General features: G+C 49.2%; 1 protein-coding gene across 12 annotated transcripts in view; it reads left to right on the top strand.

Moving 5' to 3' along the window:
- PTPRT (protein tyrosine phosphatase receptor type T) overlaps positions 1-25,104 on the top strand; it is a 1,113,287-nt gene extending 1,088,183 nt beyond the window's left edge. For all 12 annotated transcript variants that reach the window (XM_043479842.1, XM_043479836.1, XM_043479841.1 and 9 more), the window contains 4 exons: positions 13,857-13,982; positions 14,799-14,962; positions 16,491-16,626; positions 17,625-25,104. In XM_043479842.1, coding sequence (XP_043335777.1) covers positions 13,857-13,982; positions 14,799-14,962; positions 16,491-16,626; positions 17,625-17,678 — 480 coding nt within the window. In that variant the 3' untranslated portion in view covers positions 17,679-25,104. The remainder of the gene's footprint in view (positions 1-13,856; positions 13,983-14,798; positions 14,963-16,490; positions 16,627-17,624) is intronic.
- Positions 25,105-25,607: the final 503 nt, after the last annotated feature.

Here is a 25,607-nt window from a genome sequence, read left to right as displayed (position 1 = left end):
CCACCCTATTCCTTTGCCTACAAAAGTGAAACATGAACCCATGAGGGAAGCAGAACCCTTTTTCCAACACTTCTTTTTGCAAAACCAGAGGTCAGGCACAGAGGAGGAGTTTCAAAGAACCTCACTTTGGGATATATAAGAAAGCAAGAGGGTTGAGGTCACTGGCTATAGGACCCCCTTGTTCAAGGGTGGCTCTCAAGTGCGTGAAGATCTCTCAGCCCCAGCTGTCGGTGCGGGCTTTGAGAGCTGAGCCTCTAAATGCACAGACATCAGGCTCAGAAGTGCCCTGAGGTTGGCTGCCATATGCAGCTGGCAAGCCTCCCCTGAAATCAGCAGATGAATGGAGCACTTATTGATATAAATATCATCACCACAACAGCTGGGCGCCTTGCGAAAATAAACAATGACACAGCGTGAGCGTCAGAAAAGCTGCCCTCGGCACCTGGCGGGGCGGTGCTTTGAAGTGGCATCCACGTTTGTCGCCAGCGTGCCCACACCGAGGCAGCCAACGCTGTGGCCAGTCCGGCAACAAGGACAGGTCTGCCACGGGTCCCGAGCACTGTTAGATCACTCCCGAGAGGACCAGAGCCACATCTTGTGGTTTGACTGGGGACCAACTGGTAAGGGCATGTGTTGCTGACTCTCTGTAATTTGTAGTAAAATAAGGTAGCGCACAGGATGAGATTCCCAAGTGCTTTATTTTCTTGCACCACTGGTCAAATCTGTCTGCTTGCGCTCAGAATCCTATACCACAGCATTCAGCCAGCCGCTCCCAGCCGCAGGTATCTTTCCATTCTCCATAGTGGCTGCTGTTCAAAGATAATTATGAGCAGTGGGGGCTTGAGATAAAGACTCCCAAAGCAATTTCATTGACCTTAGGTTTTTTTTTTTTTTTAAGTTCTTTGGGACTCCAAAGGGCTGTGGTCAGATGTCTGGCAATATCTTAACCACAACATCCAGCGACTGATGCTGTGGTTTCTGATGGGCAGGTCATGAAGAACCTCTTAAGTCACACCCAGTACATTGACAAGATCTCTTCCATCTTTGTGGGCTCTACAGTTAGACCAGAGTCCATGGGGAGCAGACACCAGAGACATGCCCTCTTCATGGCCAGGCTGCACCCACCATGTGGTTCAGAAAGCTCAGGAAATCCTCAGTGCCCCACTGTGGGCAGGTTCCGTGTGGTAGGCAGACTGTTGGCCCCCCACATCCAAATCCCTAAATGTGTGAACATGTTATGTTACGTGGTAAGCAGGACTTTGCAGATGTAGTGAAGTTAAGGATCCTGAAATACATGGATTGTCCTGGGTTATCCTGGGATATCCAGGTGGGTCTGCTGTTAGAGTCTTTCAGGAGGCAGGAGGATAAGAGTCAGGAACAGATCATGATGATGGGAGCAGGAATTGGAGTGATGGGGCCGCAAGTTGAGGGATGCTGGCAGCTGCTAAGACCGGAGATGAGGACTGGCCTCTCCCCTGGGGACGCCAGAAAGGAACACAGACAGCTCAGCTGACACCTTGACTGTAACCCTGTAAGACTCATTTCAGACTTCTAACCCCCAGTTAAGAAATTTGTGTGGCTCTAAGCTGCTACACGTGTGGTCATTCAGTAGAGCCACCCTGGGAAGCTAAGACAGACAGCAAAACTGAAAACGGAAATTCAGACCTGGAGGTGTGGGGGTCAGAGCCCGCACAGAGTATGAGACTGAATCTTGGGGAAATCCAGAATCAGCCTGGGGTACGGGACTTGGAAGGCAGTTTGAGCTGGAGAAATCCATGTCTGAGTCAGGGTCCATCAGAAGCAGGGTGAGGAGAACCAAGGAGAAGGCAGATGACCATCCCTCCAGCAGCAGGAGGCTTGCAGAGCCAGAGGGAGGTCTCTTAAAGGTCCAGGAGCAGGCTTTCTGGGCCACATTCAATCAGGCACTCGTCAACATATATTTATGGTGAATCTTCCACATGCCAAACACTAACCTAGACACAGCAGTACACAAAACAGGCAGAAAAAGTCCACAGTACCCATGGAGCAGCTGGTCTAGTGAAGTAATGTCTGCCTCCCAGACTCCCTTGGGCATCAGACAGGTTGGAGACCTCTTCAGCTGACACCATGACACCAGGACCCTTAAGCCACGGGGAGAAGCTGAGCTGGAGGCAAAAGGGATGGGAGAGCCAGGTCCAGGCAGCCTGTCCCACTGCTCCCAAGTGCTGTGGGGAGCGCTGGAGGAACCAGCGGGGGATGACCAGCACACCCCCCATTAGCCTGGAGTCAGGTGTGGGGTCAACGGGACCCAGCCTCACTTCTTTGTTTCCATAGAGTAAGTGCTGGGGCTTTTCTTGTTCAGTCGCTGAGTCACGTCCGACTCTTTGCAACCCCGTGGACTGCAGCACGCCAGGCTTTCCTGTCCTTCACTATCTCCCAGAATTTGCTCAAACTCATGGGGCTTTAGCATTCTTGACTGTTCTGCTCATTTATCATATTGGCTCTGCTTGAGGATCCCCTGAGCCTCTCAGTATTTTACTTGTCACTAATTCTAGGGAGTACACTTTACCTTGCTGAAATCTTAGAGATTTTATAAACACCTTACAATATTTCCTGTCTTCCCTCCAAAGACCCGCCACTCTGTAAGCCTTTATTTTCCAAACTATTTACTAATTAACAATTTGTTCATCTTCCTGTATCTTTTCCACTATCAAAAGAGTCTCAATGAATCTCTGATCCACAGACTGTAGCTCTAAGACAATGAGGTGCTCTAAAACCAGAGTCATTGTCCATGAGGATAATGGTGTGATCCCCTTTGGCTTTTGAAGACCTTGGAGATAGCTCGTTGGCTATTCCTGCCAACTTTATGGCCATTGCTGTGGAATCCACTGGTCTGACCAGGCCCCCTTCCTCTCATTTTGCAGGTCAGGAAGCTGAGGCCCAGGCAGGCTTTGTCCAGAGTCCCACAGCCACCCCGACCCAGGCCCAGGGCCCCCTGCCAGGGATGGTGAAGACTTTCACCACTATATAAACAACAGGGCTTCCAGGGCCCCGGGATCTGCCAACGAGCTATCTCCAAGGTCTTCAAAAGCCAAAAAGGATCATACCATTGTCCTCATGGACAATGACTCTGGTTTTAGAGCAGGTACCTGGGTATACGGAACAGGAAAGAATGTGGCTTAGTTTAAAGCAAACAAGAGCCCCAGCTTGTGTAAGAGCTGCATTACCCAGCTCTGAACTCCCACTGGGGGAAGAAGTCTGAGACTTCATGTGATGCAAATCCAGGTGCAAAGGTGAGGGGGTGGGTGCCGAGGACATGCCTTCCCACCGAGCTTCTAGAACTGAGAGAGGCAAGCTTGTCATCCTCCCAGGAAAAAAGCGGGGGTGATGTTTCAGAGATGCCTTTTCCTGTCATTGTGCCTGGAAGGCAAATAGCAAACACTTGTAGCCCCATTTTTATCTCAGCTTGTAAAAACACAGCCTCACATGCCACCAAAATACACACAACCCCCAAGTCTGTGTCTCTGCAAGTCCCAGGTCTGACCTTTGCAAGGGGCCATATCTCTGTCTCTAAACCCACTGGAACAGAAGAATAAGGGGTCGGAGGTCAGGAGACCTGAGTTCAAGTTCTAGCCTTGCCATGTACTTGCTATGTCACCTTAAGCCACTTACTTAACTTGTCCAAGTCTCAATGTTATCACCTATGAAACTCGCGTACCTCAGATGGCAGCCAAATCCACTCTGTCTTTGAAGGTTTACATCCAATGGGCTCTGTTTCCTCTTCCCCACTGTGCGCCCCTAAGCAGTGTGGGGTTCATGTCCCAGCAGTGCCCGTGGCTGAAGGCTGAACACCGCCCGTCTTCATCCCTGCGGTTTGTGTTGTAGTTTCTGGCTGTGCGGGCTCCCTCTAGTTGCGGTGCGTGGGCTTCTCATCAGAGTGGCTTCTCTTGTTGTGGATGGAGCACAGCTCTAGGGCACATGGGCTTAGTTGCCCCGAGGTATGTAGAATTTTCCCAGACCCAGGATCGAACCCATGTCCCCTGCATTGGCAGGAGGATTCTCAACCACGGGACCAGCAGGGAAGTCTGACACATCCACATTCTTAAACCCCACCTCGCTCCTCACGCGTGGCAGCCAGCAGCATGTCTTCCCCCTACCCTGTTGCCCAAACCACTTTTTCCCTCCCTCTACCTTCTCTCTCCCTCCTTCCGATCTCCCACCCCTCCTCCCCTCAAAGTCATTCCCTTATTAAGCTGAGGAATTCAGCCATCTCTTCGTTATCTCTTTCTGAAACTGGTTCGGAACGTTTGCCTTCCACCCACCCTACCTTCCTCTATAAATATTTTCCTAAACTCCCCGCTTCCTTCCCAGAAACAAGCTCTGATGCACCCATCATAAGAGTGAGTTTCCACCTACTACATGGAGTTGCAGTATGTATCTTGTGAATGGAGAGGTGGACGGAGGAGGAGGGGGCGAATGTGCTTTGATTACAGTCCATGTGCTTTTCTCTGTCTTTCCCTGCCTTCACATCCTCCTGGTCCCTGACAGTCTATCTTCCTTACTGGCCACAGTATTCAACCCAATAATATGTTTTGATCTCTGTGGAATTTACTTTAGGAAGTTTCATCATTACTGATCTGAATTTCAAAACCAATTTAGGTAACACACTTTTCTCTTAAAAATACTAGTAATTTGTTTCACCTTTAGGTGGCCTGGGATTGATTCCCTCCTATGGATCACAAGGACCTTGATAATATAGGCTTTCATTTCTGGAAGCTGTTATTACTTGGCTTTTCCATTTTATCAAAGTACTTATTAATTAATGAAAGTCATAACTGAGGTGCACAGAGATACACTTGAGGATTGTTTATTCCAAAAATAGGCCCATATTGCTAGATTTAAATCATCAGAACATGTTTATTTCAGCGACTAACAAGCTTTCTGATTCCATCAACAAGAAAATGATGTCTTACCGAGAGGCAACCTTCATGTTTGTTAGATTTCACGTGTGAACAGCACCCCCGTAGGACATCTTTCCGTGGCCCAAGCAGCAGTGGAAGTCACTAGGTGGAATAATGCACGGCAGCTGCTCCAGGACTGTCCACACAGGCTTCATGACTTTTGCTTGGTTTAACTCGTTCTGACAACAAATAGCAAAAGTCCCTCGCTTTTCCAGGAGAAGCACGGCCATTTCGAAATCAGCAGCAGCTGCTGCACCAGCTTCCCTCCCCGGCCCCCCAGCTGTGGTCATCAGCCCGCCCGTGTGCATTTGCAGTGGCGAGGCCCTCCCTATGGGCAGACAGCACCACCCCTCCCAGAGGGATGGGTAAGAAAGACAGGCGAGCCCTGGGAGCTAAGGTAGGAAGAGGCTGAGCTAAAGAATTGGACTCTACCATGGAGACTTAGCCACTTCAAAATTTCCCATCTAAGGAATAGAATACCAAAGTGTTACTGAGGGTATGTGTGGCCCCAGGTCAACTGGGTCCTTGTGGGTTTAGAGAAGCAAGTGGGCTTCTTTGAAACCCCTATTTCCAGGGCCTGAAGAAACCATAAACTCTTCTCCCCAAGTTTCTATAACCATTTGTTTCTTTCTTAAATTTAAATTTTGTATATAACTTTTTGGGTGAAATACTTTAATTAATTTTATTGGAGTATAGTTGATTTATGATGTAGGTTTCTGCTATATAGCAAAAGTGAATCAGTTGTACAAACACACATATCCACTCTGTTTTAAATTTTTTTTCCACATAGGTCATTACAGAGCATTGAGTAGAGTTCCTTGTGCTATAGAGTAGGTACTCATTGGTTATTATTTTATATATAGTAGTGTATAGAACGTCAGTCTCCCAATTTATCCCTCCTGCCCTTTCCCCCTTGGTACATAAGTTGTCTTCTACGTTTATGACTCTATTTCTGTTATTACTCAGCCATCAAAAAGAATGAAATAACGCCATTTGCAGTAGCATGGATGGACCTAAAGACTGTCATACTGAGTGAAGTAAGTCCAGAGGGAGACAAATATCTATTATATCATGTATACATGGAATCTAAAAAACAATGGTACAAATCAACTTATATAATTTTAAAGGTTACTTTCCATTTACAGTTATTACAAAATATTGGCTAGGTTCCCCATAATACACCCTTGAGCCTATCTTACACCCAACACTTGGTACCTCCCACTCCCCCTCCCATTGGTAACCACTGATTTGTTCTATATATCTGTGAGACTTCTTTTTTGTTACATTCACTAGTTTGTTGTATTTTTTGGATTCCACATGTAGGTGATACCACATAGTCAGCTGCAAACAGTGACAGTTTTTACTTCTTCCTTTCCAGTTTTGATTTCTTTTTCTTCTCTTGATCGCCATGGCTAAGATTTCCAATACTGTGTTGAATAAGTGTGGAAAGAGTGGGCATTTTCTTGTTCCTTACCTTAGAGGAAATGTTTTCAGTTTTTCACTGCTGAGTGTGATGTTAGCTGTGGGTTTGTCATATATGGCCTTTATTATGTTGAGGTATGTTCCTTCTATGCCTACTTATTGGAGAGTTTTTATCATAAGTGGGGGTGTTGAATTTTATCATAAGCTTTTTCTGCATCTATTGAGAAGATCATATGGTTTTTACTCTTCAGTTGTTTATGTGGTGTATCACACTGATTGACTTGCAGATATCAAAAAATATCCTTCCATCCCTGGGATAAATCCCCATTTAATCATGGTGTATGATCCCTTTAATGTATCATTGGATTTGGTTTACTAGTATTTTGTTGAGGATTTTTGCATATACATTTAATCAATGATATTGACCTGTAGAGTTTTTTGTCTTCTGTGATATCTTTGTCTGGTTTTGGTATCAAAATGATGCTACCGTTACAGAATGAGTTCAGAAGTTTTCCTTCCTCTGCAGTTTTTTTTTAATAGTTTCAGAAGGACAGATATTAGCTCTTCTCTAAAATGTTTGGTAAAAGTCAACTGTGAAGCCCTCTGGTCCTGGACTTTTGTTTGTTGGGCATTTTTTAATTACTGATTCAATTTCATTACTGGTAACTGGTCTGTTCATATTTTCTATTTCTTCTAGGTTGTACATTTTATTGGCATGTTATTGTTCATAATAATTTTTTTTGATCCTTTGTATTTCTGTGGTGTCAGTTATAACTTTTTTCATTTCTGATTTTGATTTGGGCCATCTCCCTTTTTTTACTTGATGAGTCTGGCTCAAGTTTTCCCAGTTTTTTCTTTTAAAAAAAAAACCAGCTTTAATTTCATTGAAAATTTAAGTCTCTATTTCTGCTCTGATCCTTATGATTTATTTTGTTCTCCTATTGATAATTGGGGGGGGGGGGGAGTTGTTTGTTCTTCTTTCTCTAGTTTCTTTAGGTGTAAGGTTAGGTTGCTTAAGATTTTTCTTGTTTCCTCAGGTAAGTTTCTATCACTATAAACCTCTCTCCTAGTGTTGCTTTTTTCTGTGTCCCATGTTTTGGATCATCTTCTCACTTTTCTCTAGATATTTTTTATCTCCTCTTTGATCTCTTCAGTGACCCGTTGGTTCGTTAGTAGCATATTAGTTAGCCGCCATGTGTTTATATTTTTGCAGCTTTTCTTCTAGTTGATTTCTCGTCTCACATAGTGTTGTGGTAGGAACAGATGCTTGATATGATTTCAGCTTTCTTAAAGTTACTGAGGTTTTTTGTGGTCTAGCATGTGATCTCTCCTGGAGATCTGTCCTGGGCTTCCCTTGTGGTGCAGCTGGTAAAGAATCGACCTGCAATGCGGGAGACCATTCCACAGGCACTTGAATATAATGTATGTTGTGCTGCTTTTGGCTGGAATGCTCTCTATATGTTAATTAAATATATTTGGTCTAACGTGTCATTTAAGGACTGTGTTCCCTTATTGATTTTCTATCTGGATCATCTGCCCGTTGACGGGAATGTTAAAGTTCCCCACAATTACTGTGTTACTGTCAATCTCTCCTTTTGAATCTGTTCATATTTATGTTATACTTAGATGCTTCTATGTTGGGTGCATATTTACAACTGCTGTATATTCTTCTTGGATTGACCCTTTGATCATTATGTTGTGCCCTTCTTTGTATGTTGTAACAGTCTTCAAAGTATTTTGTCTGATGTAAGTATTGCTACTCTGGATTTCTTTTGATTTCCATTGGCATGGAATACTGTTTTCCATCCCCTCACTTTTAGTCTGCATGTGTCTCTAGATCGGAAGGGAATCTCTTGTAGGCAGTATGTATAGGAGTCTTGTTTTGTACGCCTTCAGTCTATGTCTTTGTTAGAGCATTTAGTGCATTTACATTTAAGGTAATTATCAATATGTTTGTTTTTACTGCCTTTTTAAATATTTTGGATTTGTTTTTATAGGCTTTCTCCCCCTCTTGTTTTCTTCTCTCATGATTTGATGACTATCTTTAGTGTTAACGTTTGGACTCCTTTTTCCTTTTTGTGTGTATATATCGATTATAGATTTTTGGTTTGTGGTTACCATGAGCTTTTTGTATAACAGTCTATACGTGATTATTTTAAGTTGATGATCCCTTGATTTTCAAATGCACTTTTAAAACCCTGCATTTGTACTCTCCTCCCCTCATGACTGCTGTTTTTGATAGATTTTATATTTGTTTTGTGTATCTATTAACTGCTTGTTATGGATAAAGATGGTTTTACTACTTTTATCCTCCCTAATAGCTTGTGTGGGGCTGATTGCCTACCTTTATGTATGTTTGCCTTTACTGGTGAGCTTTTGCATTTTGTAATGTTCTTGTTTCTAGTTGTGGCCTTTCCTTTTTCTCCTAGAGATTCTTTAACATTTGTTGTAAAGCTGGTTTGATGATGCTGAACTCTGTTAGGTTTTGGCTGGCTGTAAAGTTTCTGCGTTCTCCATCATTCTCCAGCAAATCTGAGTGAGAACCTTGCTGGGTAAAGTATTCTTGGCTGCTAGTTTTTCCCTTTATCGCTTTAAATATATCATGCCACTCCCTTGTGGCCAGCAGAGTTTCTACAGGAAAGCCAGCTGACAGCCTCAGAGGAATTTCCTTTCTGTTATTGTTTTTCCCTTGCAGCTTTTAATATTCTCTTTTTGTCATTTTAATTACAATGTGTCTTGATGTGTCTGTTCGTCTTTGGGTTAGCGCTGCATGGGACTCTGCTCTTCCTAGACTTGGGTAATTGTTTCCTTTCCAAGGTAGGGAAGTTTTTAGCCATTGTGTCTTCAAATATTTTCTCATGCCCTCTCTTTTCTCCTTCTGGGATCCCCATAATGTGAATATTAGTGCACTCAGTGTTGTCCCAGAGGCCTCTTAAACTGTCCTCACTAGCTGCTAGTTAGCCTATTTAGTCATGAGGCGACAGACCCTAGGGGGTCTTCTGGGCTAGCGCTGGCTCACTGATGGCTGGAGTCAGGCTCGTGAAAATTCTCAGGCTGTTGGCAGGCAGAGCCAGTTCCTGGCTGCAGAGTCCAGGGATGCCCAAGCTTCTTTCAAGTTGGGTATAGGGTTCTGGGTATCCCAAAGCTTGTATTGGCCTGCTAGTGGGTAGGACCAGGGTCCACAGGCTGTGGGATCATAGTTTTCGTGTGTCTCGTCTTTGTCCCCTCATGGGTAAGGCTGGTCTAGAAGCTAATTTGGACTTCCTGCAGAAAAAGGGATGGTGCCTGCCCTCTGGTGGGTGGAGTTGGTTCAGTAAGATTTTAGGCAGCCTATCTGCTGAGGGGGTGGGTCTGTGTCCTCACCTGTTCAGTTGTTTGGCCTGAGGCGCACTAGCATCTACAGGCTTTTGAGTGGGGTTGATGAGCCAGGACGGCAGCAGCAGCGTTCACACAGCAGAATGTTCCCCAGTAAGGCGACCACCAGTGTCTGTGTCCCCAGAGTGAGCCACAGCCTCCCCACCACTCACAGTCTCCAAGGCCAGCAAGGTAGGTCTGGCCCAGGCTTCTGTCAAACTCCTGCTTTGGCCTTGTGACCCACTGCACGTGAGGTTGTGTGTGTACCCTTTAAGAGTGAGGTCTCTGGTCCTGTGAGGCTCCCAGAATCAAGCCCCATTGGCCTTCAAAGACAAATGCTCTGGGGGATTGTCTTCCCAGACCCTCAGGCTGGAGAGTGCAACATGGGCTCAGAACTCTCACTCCAGTGAGAGAACCTCTACAGTATAGTTATTCTCCAGTTTGTGGGTATGGGATTTGATTGTATCCCAAGTTCACCCATTCTGCCTCTTTCCATTGTGAGTCCTTCCCTGTGTCTTTAGTTGTAGAAGATCTTTCTGGTGGGTTCCAGTCCTTTTCACTGGTGGTGGTTCTGCAGATAGTTGTGATTTTGGTGTGCTCAGGAGAGGAGTTCAGGGTCTTTCTACTCCACCATCTGAGTCACTGTCCTATAAACTGTTGATGCTTACGTGCTCATGGTCTGATCTCAGCTCCACTTTTAAGTCACCAAGGGAGCAAAGCTCAGAAAACCATACACACTGAGCATTGTCCATGTTGTTATAAATTTGCTTAATGTTTAGGAGCGGGGGCAGTCAGATGCCACCCTGATTCACCTTCAGCCCTTTCACTGGTTCCCTTATGCTCCTAATTTTCCTCTTTCCTCCCTGGGTCCCTCTCCAGAACAACCCACAGGCCTCTCTCCTTTGACATGCAGAACAGTGTCCACATATCCCAGATGCCATCTGTCCCAACTGCTCCATCAGGCTGACTGGTCAAGAATTTTCACAGGGGCAGTACTTTGAGTATCATCCTAAAGAGAAATTGTCATACGGGCTGCTCAGTGGAAAGGAAAAGACCCTTTACTCAATCCGTCTTGTTTTGAGTGACCCTCTCCCACACCACCTAATAATATAGCTCCCATTTATTGAGTGCTCGCTAGTTACAGATTCTTGTGCTAAATAGGCACATTCAGGTTCACAGCCATTCATCACTTAACCCAGAGAAGCTAAAGCTTTGGCCAAGTCACTCAGCTAGAGAGTGACAGGGCTGGGACTTGAAACCCAGGCTGCTCAAGCAGGAGCCCCATTAACCTCCTGCTGCATTTACAGGCCAAAATGGTGGTACCCACTTAGGCACAACCCCAGCACCTGGACACAGGACGGTCTTGAGCTGAACCTTAGAGGCCATTTCTTATTGATGAGAATCTTTTCCCAGCCCCCAAAAGGCCACTGGGAACAGCGCACTGGCATCTCCCACGGCTAGATTAGGTGCAACATCACCGGTTGTGGGGGGCGGGGGGGGGGACCCTGATGCTCTCTGACAGCTTAGACATCACATCTGCCCACCTATCACCCAGCTGAGTATCACCCAGGTCACTGCTGATGTGGACTCACAGATTAGGGAACTCGAGTGAAAGGCCAGCTCCAATGCAGCATCAGAAGGACCCTGCAACCTTCCCCAGGCCTCTGGGCAAGAAGGAGAGTGACCTGGAAAATCAAATGCAGAGATGTGTCCCAAAATATAGGAGCCTTGTTTGAGGCAGAGTGGAATCTATTAGTTTGAGAAATTGGTCTGGAAATCTTATTAAAAGAGACAAATCATCCCACATTCTCTCCAGACTGAAAATATTGGAGATAATAGACTTTCCTTGACACTTCAGACCCATGGAGCTCATGTCAGGATCACAGCCAACCTCTGGCAAGGCACAATTCAAAGCAGGTAATAAAGGCAATTATTTTTTTTTAAATTGGCAGTTCTGATTAATTCTGATTTCTCCGGCTAGCCACAGACTTATCTGTACCGGTCCCTCATTACTGTGAAGGTTGCAGGGCAGAAGAGCCAGTGGCAAAAAGAAATGAAGTTCAAGTTGTGGATCTGTCATTACTGCACGGCTCAGCAGATGACTGTCCAGCCACAAAGGCCACTGTGACCAGCGCTTTCCACCTACACACACACACCCTTTCTCAACATTCTCAATTAGCAGCCAGTGGAGACGCCAGGAAAGCCAGGCACTATTGCGTCATGAAACTTCATCCTGCTTACCTTTGCTATTTAAGAGGGGTGATAAGAGGCAGACGACTTCAAATTTGTACATTAGCTATGATCATTATTGTTATTTTTGTTGAACAGTGCAAGGTTCGAGAATGATACGAATCACTGGAATGTAGTGGGTGCTGGCACCCTGCTAAGGTTCCCACGTGTTTTCTCTTTATCCTGAAAACAACCGTCTAGGGCAAGGGTTGCCAACGTTCTCTGCAGAAAGAAACAGGAAATACTTTAGGTTTTGCAGGCTCTGTGGTCTGTCACTGCTACTCAAATCTACCATTATAGCTTGAAAGAAACCATAGAAAATATGTAAATGGCGAATATACCTAAACTTCCCTTGCAGACTCAGACAGCTGGCCAGGTTTGGCTAGCGGGCCATGGTGTGTGTGAACCACGGGTATCCCTAAGCTGGAGTCTGGGCTTCACCGCTGGGAGACATGTTCTTCCCCTCTCTACCCCCCAACTCATCCATTCTGGCTCTAGTTCTGGAGGAAGGATAGAATCAAACAAGGTTTTGCATAGGATGTTGCGGGTGAGTTGGCTGTCAGCAAAAGAAAAACTGATCACTTTCATGAAATGCCTGCCTGCATGGTGGCTGTGAGGAGGCGACCATATTGCTGGGGTTGATGTGGGTCCCCTCTGTCCATTTAGTTCCTCATCTGCAAGCTCAGCCGAGGCCGTGGCAGGCCCCACTGAGACTCCTGCATCTCCAAATCTTTGATGGGTCTCTGAGTCTCAGCTACATCTCCCCAGATGAAAAGGCTTTCTAACACATGGCCTCTTCGTCCATGCTGGGGTGGTCCCCGCGAGCCTGCAGCCCAACCTTAGCTCTCCTCTGTGTCCGGGACAGCGTCCGTCTCTGGTCACATCTGGGAGTTGCTATGGGCATCTGTGCCCCTTGGGAACCAGGAGTTGAGGGATCAGTCTTTGCCCTTCTCTGAGCCACATCCCCTGCCACCAACCTTAACATTCTTTCCTGAACCAAAGTCACCCAGTGAGTCAACAGAGACAGGGGCATCAAGTGTCTGTCTCTTACTCTTGATGGCACCACAAACTTAAGAGACAGTTTAGGATCTTAGACCAGACTCTCTCAGGCTCTGCACTATGAGACTTGGGGCCAGATTCCTCTGCAGAATACCATCACAGACACTAGAGGGTATTTAGTGGCATCCTGACCTCTACTCACTAGATTTTTGATGGTCAAAAATGTCCCCTGGGTGACAAAGCAACCTCTGCTGAGAAGCGTCATTTGCTTCTGCTTTTTGCTCCCTGCTGCAGGTTCTAATTTCCAATTCCCCCCAAAAGGAAAAATAGCAGCCAAGATCTCTCAGTACCACAGTACCATGTTACGTTAGCTCTTGGTGCAAGGTAAGCATAATTAGCCCCATTTTACAAGAAATCTGTGTTACACAGCTAGTAAGCAGCAGAGACTGGACTTGGACCCACGCCTGTCTGATGTTATATTTAAATATATTCATGATCTGATGATGAAATGAATGCTATGAAGGTTTTCCTAGAATGGGGAGAAGTTGTAGCTGTCCTTCCCTCAGTGTTCTATCTAATCCTGACAGCAGCATGTCAAGGTAGCCTGTATTCTCCCCATTTTACAGATGGGGAAAACTGAGGCCCAGCAAGCCTAACAGATGGTTTGAAATCAGCACAGCAAAGATGTTTAAGCCCAGTGTTTCTGTGTTCAGAGCTCTGACTTTTCAAACCCCGCCCCCCAAAAAAAAAAAAAATGGTGGCTGTTGCCCAGTGGAAAGCTGGACCTGATTTCCTACATAGTATTCTACCTTTCTAGCCAAGGTGTCCCGCAGGCCCCGGGAAAAGTGAAACCAACACCCTGCCCCAATCCCTGTCCTTGGCCTCTTTCTGTGAGCCCTCTTCTTGCCTCAGCTCTGCATGCAGTACTGGCCTGAGAAGACGTCGGGGTGCTATGGGCCCATCCAGGTGGAGTTCGTCTCGGCAGACATCGACGAGGACATCATCCACAGGATATTCCGCATCTGTAACATGGCACGGGTGAGTGTCCAGCCGCTGCTGCGTCCGGGGCTCCTCCTTCTGAAACAGATGGATGCTGCTGGGGAGGACCCGGCCGGAGTCGGTGCTGTGCCCTCCTGATCCGCCCGTCCTCGGGGAAGCGATGCCTCTGCCAGTTCCGGCCCCAGACCCGGCAGTGGTTCCCACACACAGAGCCGCGCGGGGGGGCATCCGGCCGGCCATCTGCCTGTCCTGAGACGCTGGCTGCCGTGTAGACAAAACTTCTCAGAGCATGGCGCTTCCCTGCCGTGTTGCGCGGTGTGGACATGAGTTGATGCAGCCTTTGAGTGGATCCAGTAAGCTTTGGGCTAGCTGGGAAGTAAGTTGGGAAACAAGTTTCTTTCATGAGGAATTTCACTGCTGGGTGAAGGAGTTATTGGGCGGGACGGAAGAGATGAGGGGCTACCTAAATGGTGACTGACTAAAGTGACCGTGGTCTTTACTGGGGGCTCAGGTTGAAGAGAATTCAGTCCCTGCCCTCAGAATTCACTCATGGGAAAGCAAACTGTGTTTTGGCACATGAACAGCAGGGAGAGAGAAGAGTCCTGCCCACTATTCAGGGAGGCTTTCCTAGAAAAAGGGACGCTGGGATTGGGTTTTGAAGACTGCATAGAAATCTTTCAGGTAGAGAGAGGACGCAGGGCAGTCTTAGCAGGAGAATCAGCGCACAGGGGCAGGTGTGGGGATGGCGTGTGACTCTCACCATGAGGACATTACGGCTGAGACCCCTTCTATTCCATGTGCCCCGGTAGTGCTGCACCCCCAGCAGGCCACCCCTGACAGCCTCTCTGTTCTCAGCCCCAGGACGGGTACCGTATAGTCCAGCACCTCCAGTACATCGGCTGGCCCGCCTACCGGGACACACCCCCCTCCAAGCGCTCTCTGCTCAAGCTGGTCCGGCGGCTGGAGAAGTGGCAGGAGCAGTACGACGGGCGGGAGGGACGCACTGTGGTCCACTGCCTGTGAGTATGATGGGGAGGGGTCCCCGGGGCGTCCTTGAGGATGCCGCTGGCCACAAATACTATCTTCAGCATCCCGGGCCTTTCCACATCCTTGCAGGCCAATGGGAATGTATTCAAGGCATTACAGTCCTTTCGTGGACTGGGGGTGCAGCCATAAAGCTATCTGTGGGACATCCTAGTCACAAGCCTTCCCTTTGCTTCTCAGAATTTAAAATGGTTTGGGGAGAAGTGATACGAGGGCCTCATTCTTTAAAAAGGAAATTGAATCAAGATCTTCCCCGTTGCAGAAGTATTTCTGGAGCAGGTGGAGTCATTAATAACACCTTACCCCAGGATTGAGTTCAGTTGTTTCAAAACCAGGAACTCTTTCAAACAGACAGCTTAAGGGAGAGGTGTGAGGCGGGGAGGCCCCTGCCCACTCCTGCCCATGGGCTTGTTTCTTAGCCTGCTTTTCTGCAGGAGTACCTTTTTATTCGTGTCTTCCCTCGCCAAGGTGACCAGCAGTTTGAGCTGTAGGAAGGCACAGGGGTGTCCTCCCATCCACAGGGACCTTGACATCATCCTTGGAGGGCAGAGACGCCGAAACAGATACCGAAGTACAGGTGCTGGCGAAGGGAGGCTGGGTGACTGCACCTGAAACATCTGGCCGTTGAGTGTCCTGTGGATGAAACATCTGGGGGGTTGACTGAGACTTAGTTTCCATCCAGATGTTCTTTAGACACAGACCATTACATGAAATCATTAGTTGCTCTTGGCAACACGCCCAGGAGTTCCAACCCTGGTAGATTCCTAAAGAGACTTTGTGTAAAGAGCTGGGAGGGGTGTGTCTGTGAAGAAGACTTACGGGGCCTCAGAGAGAAGGTGCGATGGAGGGATGACCTTGCCAAGAGCCCTGTATCTCTATTTATACATCCCGGGTTACGCAAGATGTTCTGATCAAGAAAACAGAGATGCGGCATCTCTCTCAGGATCCAGCATCTCGCGCCCATCCCAGCCCCGCCCAAAACCCAGTCTGACTGACCCGAGGCTCGCAGAGCTGTGTCTGGTAGCGTGGTCCTCAGTGGATGGGAAGAACTAGAAGCAGAAGCACACACAGCCTCCACTATCTTCACTGGGTGTGCGGGTGGACCCAGAGCATCCTTTTGGACAAGGCAGCAGGCACCACACGTCCAGAGATACTCATCTGTCTGCCTTGGGGGTTAGGGTCCATGTGCCATGGGTGATGGTCACATGCTCCTAGGACCAAGGAAACATCAAGCTAAGTGAACTCTCCAAGGTCATCCCCTTTATGATACAAATGAAGAACCTCAGGCTCAGACACAAGAAGTGACGTGCCCAAGGTCACAGCAGGTTCATGGCACAGATGGGACTCAACCATGGCTCGGGCTTTCTACCACCACCTTCCCTTGCATTTGCCAGGGCGGGCAGCCACCCCCACCCCCTCAGCACTGCTGCAGACATGGCCTTGGGCTCAGCAGGTGCCTGAGGGGTACCCAGGAGTCCACTCACCTCCTTCCTCTGTGTTTAGGAATGGGGGAGGCCGCAGCGGAACCTTCTGTGCCATCTGCAGCGTGTGTGAGATGATCCAGCAGCAGAACATCATCGACGTGTTCCACATCGTGAAGACGTTACGGAACAACAAGGCCAACATGGTGGAGACCCTGGTGAGTGGCCGAAACTGTCCTCCGAGAGCCAGGGGCTGCCGGTGGTTGCCTGGACCCGAACAAAAGAGCATCACTGAGCACCTGCAGTCCCGCCCTCCGCCCTCACGTCACGGGCTTCCCTCCCCTCCAGCCTCACCAGCCTCTCTTCTGCAGAGCAGTCCAGATAGTCCTCTTGGCAGATGCTGCTCTGTGTTACTTTCTTTCCACTCCAGAGGGAAGTGTCACTCACTCTGGTTTAGGGGACGGGATTCTGGGTTAGTAGAATGTGAATTATTGAGTTTACCAGAACAACCATTCAGCTTTCTCCATAAGATATTGCCCAGATGTTTGAGCTTTTCTGTGATGTGTTTTTGATTCAGTCCAATCTTGTACTTCCCTGGTGGCTCAGATGGTAAAAAGAATCTGCCGGCAGTGGGTTCCATGTGGGTTCAATCCCTGGGTTGGGAAGATCCCCTGAAGGAGGAAATGGCAACCCACTCCAGTACCTAGGAAATCCCACAGAGGAGCCTGGCAGGCTGCAGTCCATGGGGTCGCAAAGAGTCAGACACCACTGAGCAACTAACACTTTACTTAAACCTGTTCTCATTAACTTATGCTCATGATCACCGTATAAAGCATTGAGCTAGGATATTGTAAAGAAAAGGACAGGAAGAAACTTGGTGGCAAAGTTCCAAAGGTTAAGACCTGGGGCAGAGATAGAGACATGCCAAACACTGAGAACTTTAACATGAGTCTTTAAATCTATGCCAAGTGTGGTCTTACCAAAAGTGAGGGCCTGCTCCAAGGCCGGGCCACAGACCGGCAGCAGCACCCCATGGGAGCTTGGCAGAAATGAAGACCCCAAGCCCTACTCCAGTCACTGAATCCGAAGCTGGGTGGACATTTTGACTCGACTGTTAGTACAGACATAGATAACATTCTCTCCACACTCTGAACTAAATGCACTTTCCATCTCTCACTCATCATCTCTTCTCCTTCTCTGCCTCTCCTCCTCTCAGGACCAGTACAAATTTGTATACGAGGTGGCGCTGGAATATTTAAGCTCCTTCTAGCCCGACAGCCCAGGGAACCTGCCAGAGTCCGGAGGCTGCTGCGGCCAAGCCCCCTTTCTGTGAATGGCAGTGACTGGGCTCGGGGCAGCACCCTGCCCGACTCCAAGGAGGAGACTGGAGGTCCTGTGGTCCACGGCGGGCTCTGCACCTGCCCGGGGTCTCCAGGTACCATGGAGGCTGGTACCCCAACAGGCCCTGGCGTCTTTTGCATACCCCACCAGCCACGCACCCGTGCAGAAGTGCACCCAGAGCATGGCCCGGATTTCTCAGTGCCCAGACCTCTTGCTTTTGCTCTCTTCAAGTCTGTGACTCTCGCGGCAAGCCGACTGTGTAGATGGATGCGACTGGGCTCGTGGGGTCACCGCTCTGCTGCCCCCCCACCATCTCCTCCAGGGACCCCTGGCATCGGACACTCGCTGGTCTGAATCACTGGGACCTCGGGATGCTCCCGAGTCCACAGCAGAGGCTCCTCCCCTCCCGCCTCACCTGCATGGGGCTTGGCCCAGCACCATTCTGTACCCCTCCCCCAGCCCGGGGTCTTGACCTTCCGCCACTCACTGGGCAGCCCCCGGGGTCCATGGCTGTCCTGGATCCAGGTTCTCTCTGCTTGTCTGTGCTCCATGGGGCAGGGTGGGGCTGCAGGGAGCCTGGCTGCCCTCCTCTCTCTGTGAAGAAGGACCGCCTCCCCAGGGCAGGGCTCCGGCTGGCCCTGTGTGTCCTGGGCGGTGACTCCTCGGGGAGGGATGAACAAGATTCGATGGTTTTCCAAAGTGTATGTGAAAAGAAACTTCCTTTTGGAGGGTGTAAAGTCTTAGTCTCTGATGTCAAAAACTGGTGGGGAGGGAAGTTCGGTTGTGTAGCTGTGAGACCAATCTCCTGGGCCTGTTATCTCCCTGGCAAGGTCCTCAGAAGGTTCCCCCCGGCCCAGGGTCAGCACAGCCGCAGAGCAAGGGGAATTTCGTTTGGGGCTGGCAGAAAAGGAGCATACCCCAGAGCTCCGAATTGGAATGCCTGCCTAGAGCAACCCAGCTACCATCTCAGAAAAGGTCACTGTGGACCCAGTGATACTCCGGTTTAAAACAGACCTAGGGGATCAGGCCTGGGGGTCTTGCCCAAAGTGTGGGTCAGTCGATTTTGACTTTGACTAAGCATCTACTATATGCCAGACTTGGCACATTCTTGGAACCCACCGCCCTCACCCCCCACCCTACCCTGGGAGCTATTCACCTGTGATCACCCTGATTTTACAGCTGAAGACACTGAGGCATCTTCCTCAGGTTTCCAAAGGCAGATGGTAGAGACTTACTTGTACTGTTTTCTTCATCCTTTCGTAGCCAAGCAATTATTTTATGGAGGGAAAATAAGGCCAGAAACTTCTGAGCAGAGAGCTCCACAAATGGCAATCTAGTTCTTTTTTTCTGATGCCCGTGTTTCTGAGAAGGTCAGAGTTTCAGATGTATTTTAGTAACTCATTCCCCGCTGCCCAGGAGAGCTAGTCCCATCTTAAATCTTGGCCAGTGAAAACCGCTCCCTGGGCCCTCAGGCCGTGAGGTCTACGAGCCAGGGACGCTTTCTGTCTACCTGGGTCTCTAGCTGGTGCTCTGGTACAGCACCTGGCAGCCCAGGGTGGCCTGGGATCCAGGATGTGCCATCCTGGAAGCTGGTCCAGCCCCAGACGGGGCGTGAGGAGCACAGGTTTCCCTCAGAGCTTGCCGTATCCTGGGGAAACAGAACCTCAGTGCCGCATCAAGTGTTACTCGAGCCTCAACGCAGGGCTTTCTGGAGGAGGTGACATCCCTTCCACCTGGTAGAAAAACGAAGAGAAGGAAATTCAGGCCAAGAGCACACGTGCACAAACACAGGGGTGTGCAGAATCCTCGGGGTGGGCGAGACGGCGGGAGGTGAGCCCAGCTGGAGCAGAGCCTGGCGGCGCCGGGGCAGGGGACAAGCCAGGGTGGAGGGGGCGGCGAGCCCCACCAGCAGGGCGGACTTGGCCCCTGTGGGCAGCACGGGGCCCGGGGAGCTCTGAGTGACGCGCTCAGCTCGGGGTTGAGGAGGCGCCCTCCGGGGCCAGTGGGGCTGCCTCTCTTCATCAGACACTGTGAACACATTCCCTTAAGCATACACTTCTTAATATCACATCTATTTGTCTGTCTGCTCACTATTTGTTGCTGGAACAAAATACGTAGTACATTAAGAGACGCAGCTTCTGTGAGGAAGTCAGGATCTCTGCTATGTCACAGAGCGGGGAGGGGGGGGGCACCAAGCCAGACCCCTGGGCCCCCGAGGACGGGACATGGCAGGAGCTCACAGAAGCTGCTCCTGTCGGCACAGGTTCTGGGGCTGTCTCGAAGCCCAGGGACCCCCAGACTCGATCAGGGGAGGACTGGCGCTTTGGAGGTTCAAAAGGAAGCAACTCAAAGCAAAGGAAGGGAAAGAAGCCGAGCCTGCTCTTCGCCTTTCATGGCTCTTCCCCTGGTCCCAGGCCCCCACCCCACTGGGCCTGCCAGCCTCCCCGGCTCCAGCCTGCTGCTCCAGCCAGCCCTCCCCGGCCTTCAGGAAGCCTGTAGCACAGGAAATCAGCCTGCTCTATACTTCTCCCTCAGATCTGGGGCTCATCTGTGCAAAATAGGAGCCAGGGGAGCGGGGTGGTCTCCAATACAAATAAACCCTAGGATTTATTCTGCTCAGGAGGGGGTGAAATCGCAGGCAGATGAAATGACAGTGGCTTCTCTCATTTCAAATGGTAGGAATTTAGAATGTGACTTCGGGGAGAAGGAAACTTGTGAAAAGCACAAAGCCTCGTGGTTCTCGCCTCCTGGATGTGGACCCTGTTTGGAGAAGATGGAATTAACCAGAAGCCAGGAACTGTCCCACCTGCATGCATGTCTGGCCTATACATCTTCAAGATGTATCCTAGCTGTAACCTAACTTGTTGCCCTCTCCTCCTTTCTGGTGTGAAGGTCCTGGGGTCAGGGGCTCTGAGCCTCCAGACGGTCACAGCGTGCCTCCCTTTGTGGGAATGGAAGGCATCACCTTGCTTTTCCATTTTCTCTTTGGATGTAGCCCAAGTAGCGGCCTGCCCGCCGGGTATCACCCATCCTGTGCAGCCAGCAGACCCCATACTGGAGGCTAATGTGAGCTCACCCAGTTCTCCCAACACCCCTAAGATGTGCTTCCAACTGTCCCCATTTACAGATGAGGAGACTGAGGGGAGAAATCACTTAACCGCCGCCACCCCACCCCACCCCCCATTCCACCGCAGCTAGTAAAGGAGGGAGCCAGGGTTTAAATTGGTTCTTTCAACTTCAAAGGTAGGCTCTTTCCACTGATGTGTCTCAGATTTTCCCACGACGGGGTGCAGGGGGTTGGGGTGGGAGGGACCCTTAAGAGCCAAGACTAGAGTGAAGCAGGCCCAGTGGATCTCGCAAAACCCAAAGCAGACAACAATAAGCCCAAAGCTCCTTCAGTTTCACGTTTAACAATTCACAGAGCATTTGCACTCTTTGCTAATTCAGCCTGATTTAACAAGAGTGTATCAATATTTTTTTAACCACATGTGCCTGATCCCTCATGTGGCTTTGCCCCCTCAGCCCACTGCGATGACCCTAGGGAATGACCGCCCAGTCTGAGAGGCACAGTGCCTGGCCATGCCGCTTCCTCCTAAAGCCGAGGCCAGACTCAAGCTCAAGTCCAGCTCACCTGCCCACTGGCTCACCACCCGCCCCCAGTGTGGGGATTCCCTGACCTCACTGTTCATGGGCTGATCTCAAGTCTCCTTCAGTTGCATGCTGGAAAAAAGAAACCTTTGACATCTACTATAACTACACAGACATGCCCATCTGGAATGGCGAAGGCTGAGCCCATAAAACCCTAAAGGGAAAGAAGATGACCCTGTCTTTCTCAGCAGACTCCTGAATCCTGGGGCCTCTAGAAGGTGGTGCCCTCTGTCCACATGAAGTCACATGATTGCTAATCTGGCCCAATCTGAGGACCCCCTTCACACGAGGGGCTGAGCGCCTCCACACTGTACTTCAGCCCCACAGACTCACTGGGTGATTACAACATGCAGGACCCTGGAGGGGCTGCCACCAGGAAGCGCAGTTTACTATGGCACAGTCCCTCCCTTGGTGAGACGTGGGGTTATGGTAGAAAGAGCTCAGTCTTCAGTTCCAATCCAGCCCAGTCATTTCCTGGCTGTAGAATGTCGAACCAGCTAGTCAGTGGGAAAAGATGTGGAAAGACTAGCCTCGGACGGGCAGAAGCAGGCAGATTTGGGGAACTTTGGGTAGGAAAACAGGAAGGCAAAGCCAAGACATTAGGACTCAATAGGAATCCTCAGAACCAAGAATGCATTGGGTCTACTGGGCAAATGGTCACCTCTGTGACGCAGTAGAACAAGGAATAGGGAGGGACTGGGCAGAACCACTTGGAACAAGGATGTTGCTTTAGAACAAGTCTCTCTCTGGGAGAAAAGATGATTACTTTTCCCTGTGACTGATCAGTCGTGTTCATTCATCACTGGGTCCCCGCTGTAAGCTAGCTCTTTGGTGCGTGTCCTTACCGTGATCCACATTTGCTCAGGACAGTGTGAATCCCGGTTGCGTGCAGACGGGCCAGTCTAGCAAGGATGCTGCAGAGAAGTGAGGCACAGGGAGGAGCAAACAGGAGCGTATCAGGTCATCTCTGCAGGAATAACTGCCCGGCCCAGATCCAGTGACACTGAAGGAGATGGTAGTTCCCCTGAACCTCACTGCCTTAGAATAGAATGAAGAAAACCGCCTTCCTTTAGCCTGCACCTGGCCTTTCCTGGGGCATCAGCAGCAAGCTGAATCAGGAGTAATGCCCTGGAAAACAGGGGTGAGCCCGAGCGTAAGATGAGCTCAATGCTAATCCTGAACATAAAGCCAACACACTGTGCTGGGCCAAGATCCCTGGGGATGGATGGTCAAACGAAGCCGCAGGGAGGAAGATGAGACATGAGTCTCATGGATGGCCCTGGCTTGCCTTTCCCCCGTCATCTAACTAGTCTGAGCTCCTTCCCAGCCAGTGATGCCGGCTCCAAATCACAGCCAGATACGACAGGGAAGAGAGCAATGCAAATCCAGCTGGAGGGAACCAGCTGGGACTCAGCCTTGTTCCTGGGTCCCCACACAAGGGTTCCATGTTGGAGTTGTCCACAGAGACATGCCTCGCAGTGATAAAATGCACGCCTTGGCTTCATCTAGCCAAGATCTGCCTTTGAGGAACAGCAAGGAGAGACATCAGTGGCAGAGAGCAGAGGGGGCTCCAGTGTCTCAGAACCGTGGATATGATCCTCAGAAACACAGAGAGATGTCTAAGCCATATTTGCACACATGTGTGCACTCTTCTGGTTTCCTGGGGACCAGAGATAGGTTTTCGTGTGACTCTGGCTGGTGTATGATACTTGCGTAGAGACCATCCCTCCCACCAACCTCCAGAGGAAGTGGGAAGGGTCAGAGGGGCCACGTGCACCCCCTCAAATCCACCCATGAAAGGTCCCCAAGACGCAGAGTTAGCACCCATAATGGTAGATCACAGACTTCGCATCCTAGTTATTGAAGAGATTGGGTTAGTCACTGCGGCTGACACAAAGGTGTAGAAGGACTCAGAATGGGCATACTATAGGAAAAGGCTGTTGGGGCTGGGTACCGTGAACTTCCATAGGTGTCTGAAAGCTGTTCTGAGTGGTGGAATTTGGACCCTGGTTCTTGGTAGAAATGCCCAGAGAATGACAGTCTGGGGTCCTTGGAATGCTGGACAGAATGGTATCGGTATGAAGGCCCGGAGCTCAAGGTAATTAGTTTATGGTTCCTTCGTGGGTGGGATGCTTAGAATCAGAGGAGGAAAGGGAATATGAAGCAACCTGTCAAAATTGCAGAACTGAGTTTCTGTAGACTTACTTCCGTGCCTTTGCACTTGTGAATATAAATCAGTGGCCCCCTCTGTGATGGTGCCCCTATCCCTCCTGTGGAAGATTAATGGTGTAAGGTGTTCTTTGGACCAAAGCTTCCAGGGCAGTCTGAAGGCTAAGAGGGACAGAGGGGTGACTTCCCAGGTCAGATCAGACTTCTGAAGGGTCAGGCAGAATACCAGTGCCCGTGCCCTCCACAGGCCTGGCAACTGTTAGATAAATTCTCATGGTCACTCCCATGAGTGGAACTAGGACCAACGGGTGAAACTTCATCGCTCTAAGAGAGGACTTGCTCTCTGCCACAGAAGCTGAGCTGCACCATCTTAGCAGCTGTCCAGCAAAAGCCAGACATGCTTTTAAAGGGAAGAAGGAGCTCTGCTGAGATGGCCTTTAGGTTTCTTCCCCTCAGATGAGTGAGATGCCACAGAGCTGGGACCTTGTCGGAACGCCTTCCTTCCTGCAGAGCACAAAGCCAAACAGGTTGTGCTCGCTTGTGTGAGCTAAAGCCCCCAGTCCCGTTGCCCCCACACCGCACAGGCCGAGAGGCTGCTCTGGCCACATGTCCAGGCCGGGTATAACCAACAGCCCAGAGAGAGCAGCTGCTGTGCCACAGAGCCCATGCCCACCAAGATCTCTGATGAGACCAGTCACAGCGTAGACCCACTGGCCAACAGGGCCACCCGTGACAGCAGAATCAGTAAAGGTCCAAGCAGGACCCAGACCAGGGTTTTGCATACCATACACGTTAACTCCAGAGGTGAAATCTACACCCCCTGCCCCATACCTGAGACCCGACAGAGCAGACTGCAAAATCAAAAGCAGTGACTCAGCTGACTCGTGATTATCACCATCCCCAGTACCATTTCATTGCCAGACAGACCCTGAACTAGCCCAGGCTAACCCACACTGGCGATCAGACTTGAAAGCACTTTCTACCTTCTCTTTCACCCTGCATCTCACCAGCCAATGAAAGGCAGAGAGTCGGGGCATCTGCCACTGCCTTGGCACTGGACACCATCGTAGCCCTAGAAGGGCCATCACGGGATTCCCATCAACTCCAGGGAGACTGACGTTTTCACGTCCACTGGGCACATGATACTGCATGAGACCAAAGTCTCCACGCTGTCGGCAGCCTCCTCCATGAATCCCAGTGGCCTGCGCTTGTACAGTTTGGGTGTTTGATAGATAAAGCACGTATGAGAAGAGAAAACAAAATAAATCAACTTAAAAAAAAAAAAAGCCAGCACTGTGCGGTCCATGTTGTTCTTTTTTTTTTTTTTTTTTCCAATTCTAGCTTAAAAAAGCAGAAGGTAAATAATGTCAGGTCAATAAATATATTTTTTGACTGTACATTACAGTGAAGTGTAATCTTTTTACACCTGCAAGTCCATCTTATTTATTCTTGTAAATGTTCCCTGACGATGTTTGTAATATGGCTGTGTTGAAAATCTATACAATAAAGCTGTGACCCTGAGATTCATGTTTTCCTAACATCTTCGCACTGGTGTCTTCCTAAGGTTGGGTGGGATAAGGTAGAGACAAGTTAAGGAGGAGGATAAAAAAAGCCTATTATGAACTAGATTTTTTTTTTTCAATTAAAAAAAAATTTTAGGCCACACCCTATGGAATGTGGGATCTTAGTTCCCAACCAGGGATTGAATCCATGCCCCCTGCATTGGGGTGTGGAGTCTTAACCACTGGAACACCAGGGAGATCCCTGGGCTACATTTCTTTAGGTTCATTTAATTGTCACATCAATGATGCAAGAAATATGTATTATCCCTTACTTTCAGATGAGAATAGTTGAGGTTCATGAGTACTAAGGGATTTTCCATGATTGCATACCATACTATAAAAGAGTTGGGTCTTAAATAGATTTTCTCAAGTGGAATCCAGAGAATGCTGGCATCAGAATCACACTGGAAGTTTGTTCAACAGACAAACGAAGACCATACAGAATCACAATTTCAGGAACTGCCTGAATGTATCAGCTA

The sequence above is a fragment of the Cervus canadensis genome, chromosome 10 (genome assembly GCF_019320065.1).
Source record: "Cervus canadensis isolate Bull #8, Minnesota chromosome 10, ASM1932006v1, whole genome shotgun sequence".
NCBI lineage: Eukaryota > Metazoa > Chordata > Mammalia > Artiodactyla > Cervidae > Cervus > Cervus canadensis.
The sequence above is the reverse complement of the archived record's forward strand: the minus strand, read 5'-3'. Positions and strand labels throughout refer to the sequence as shown.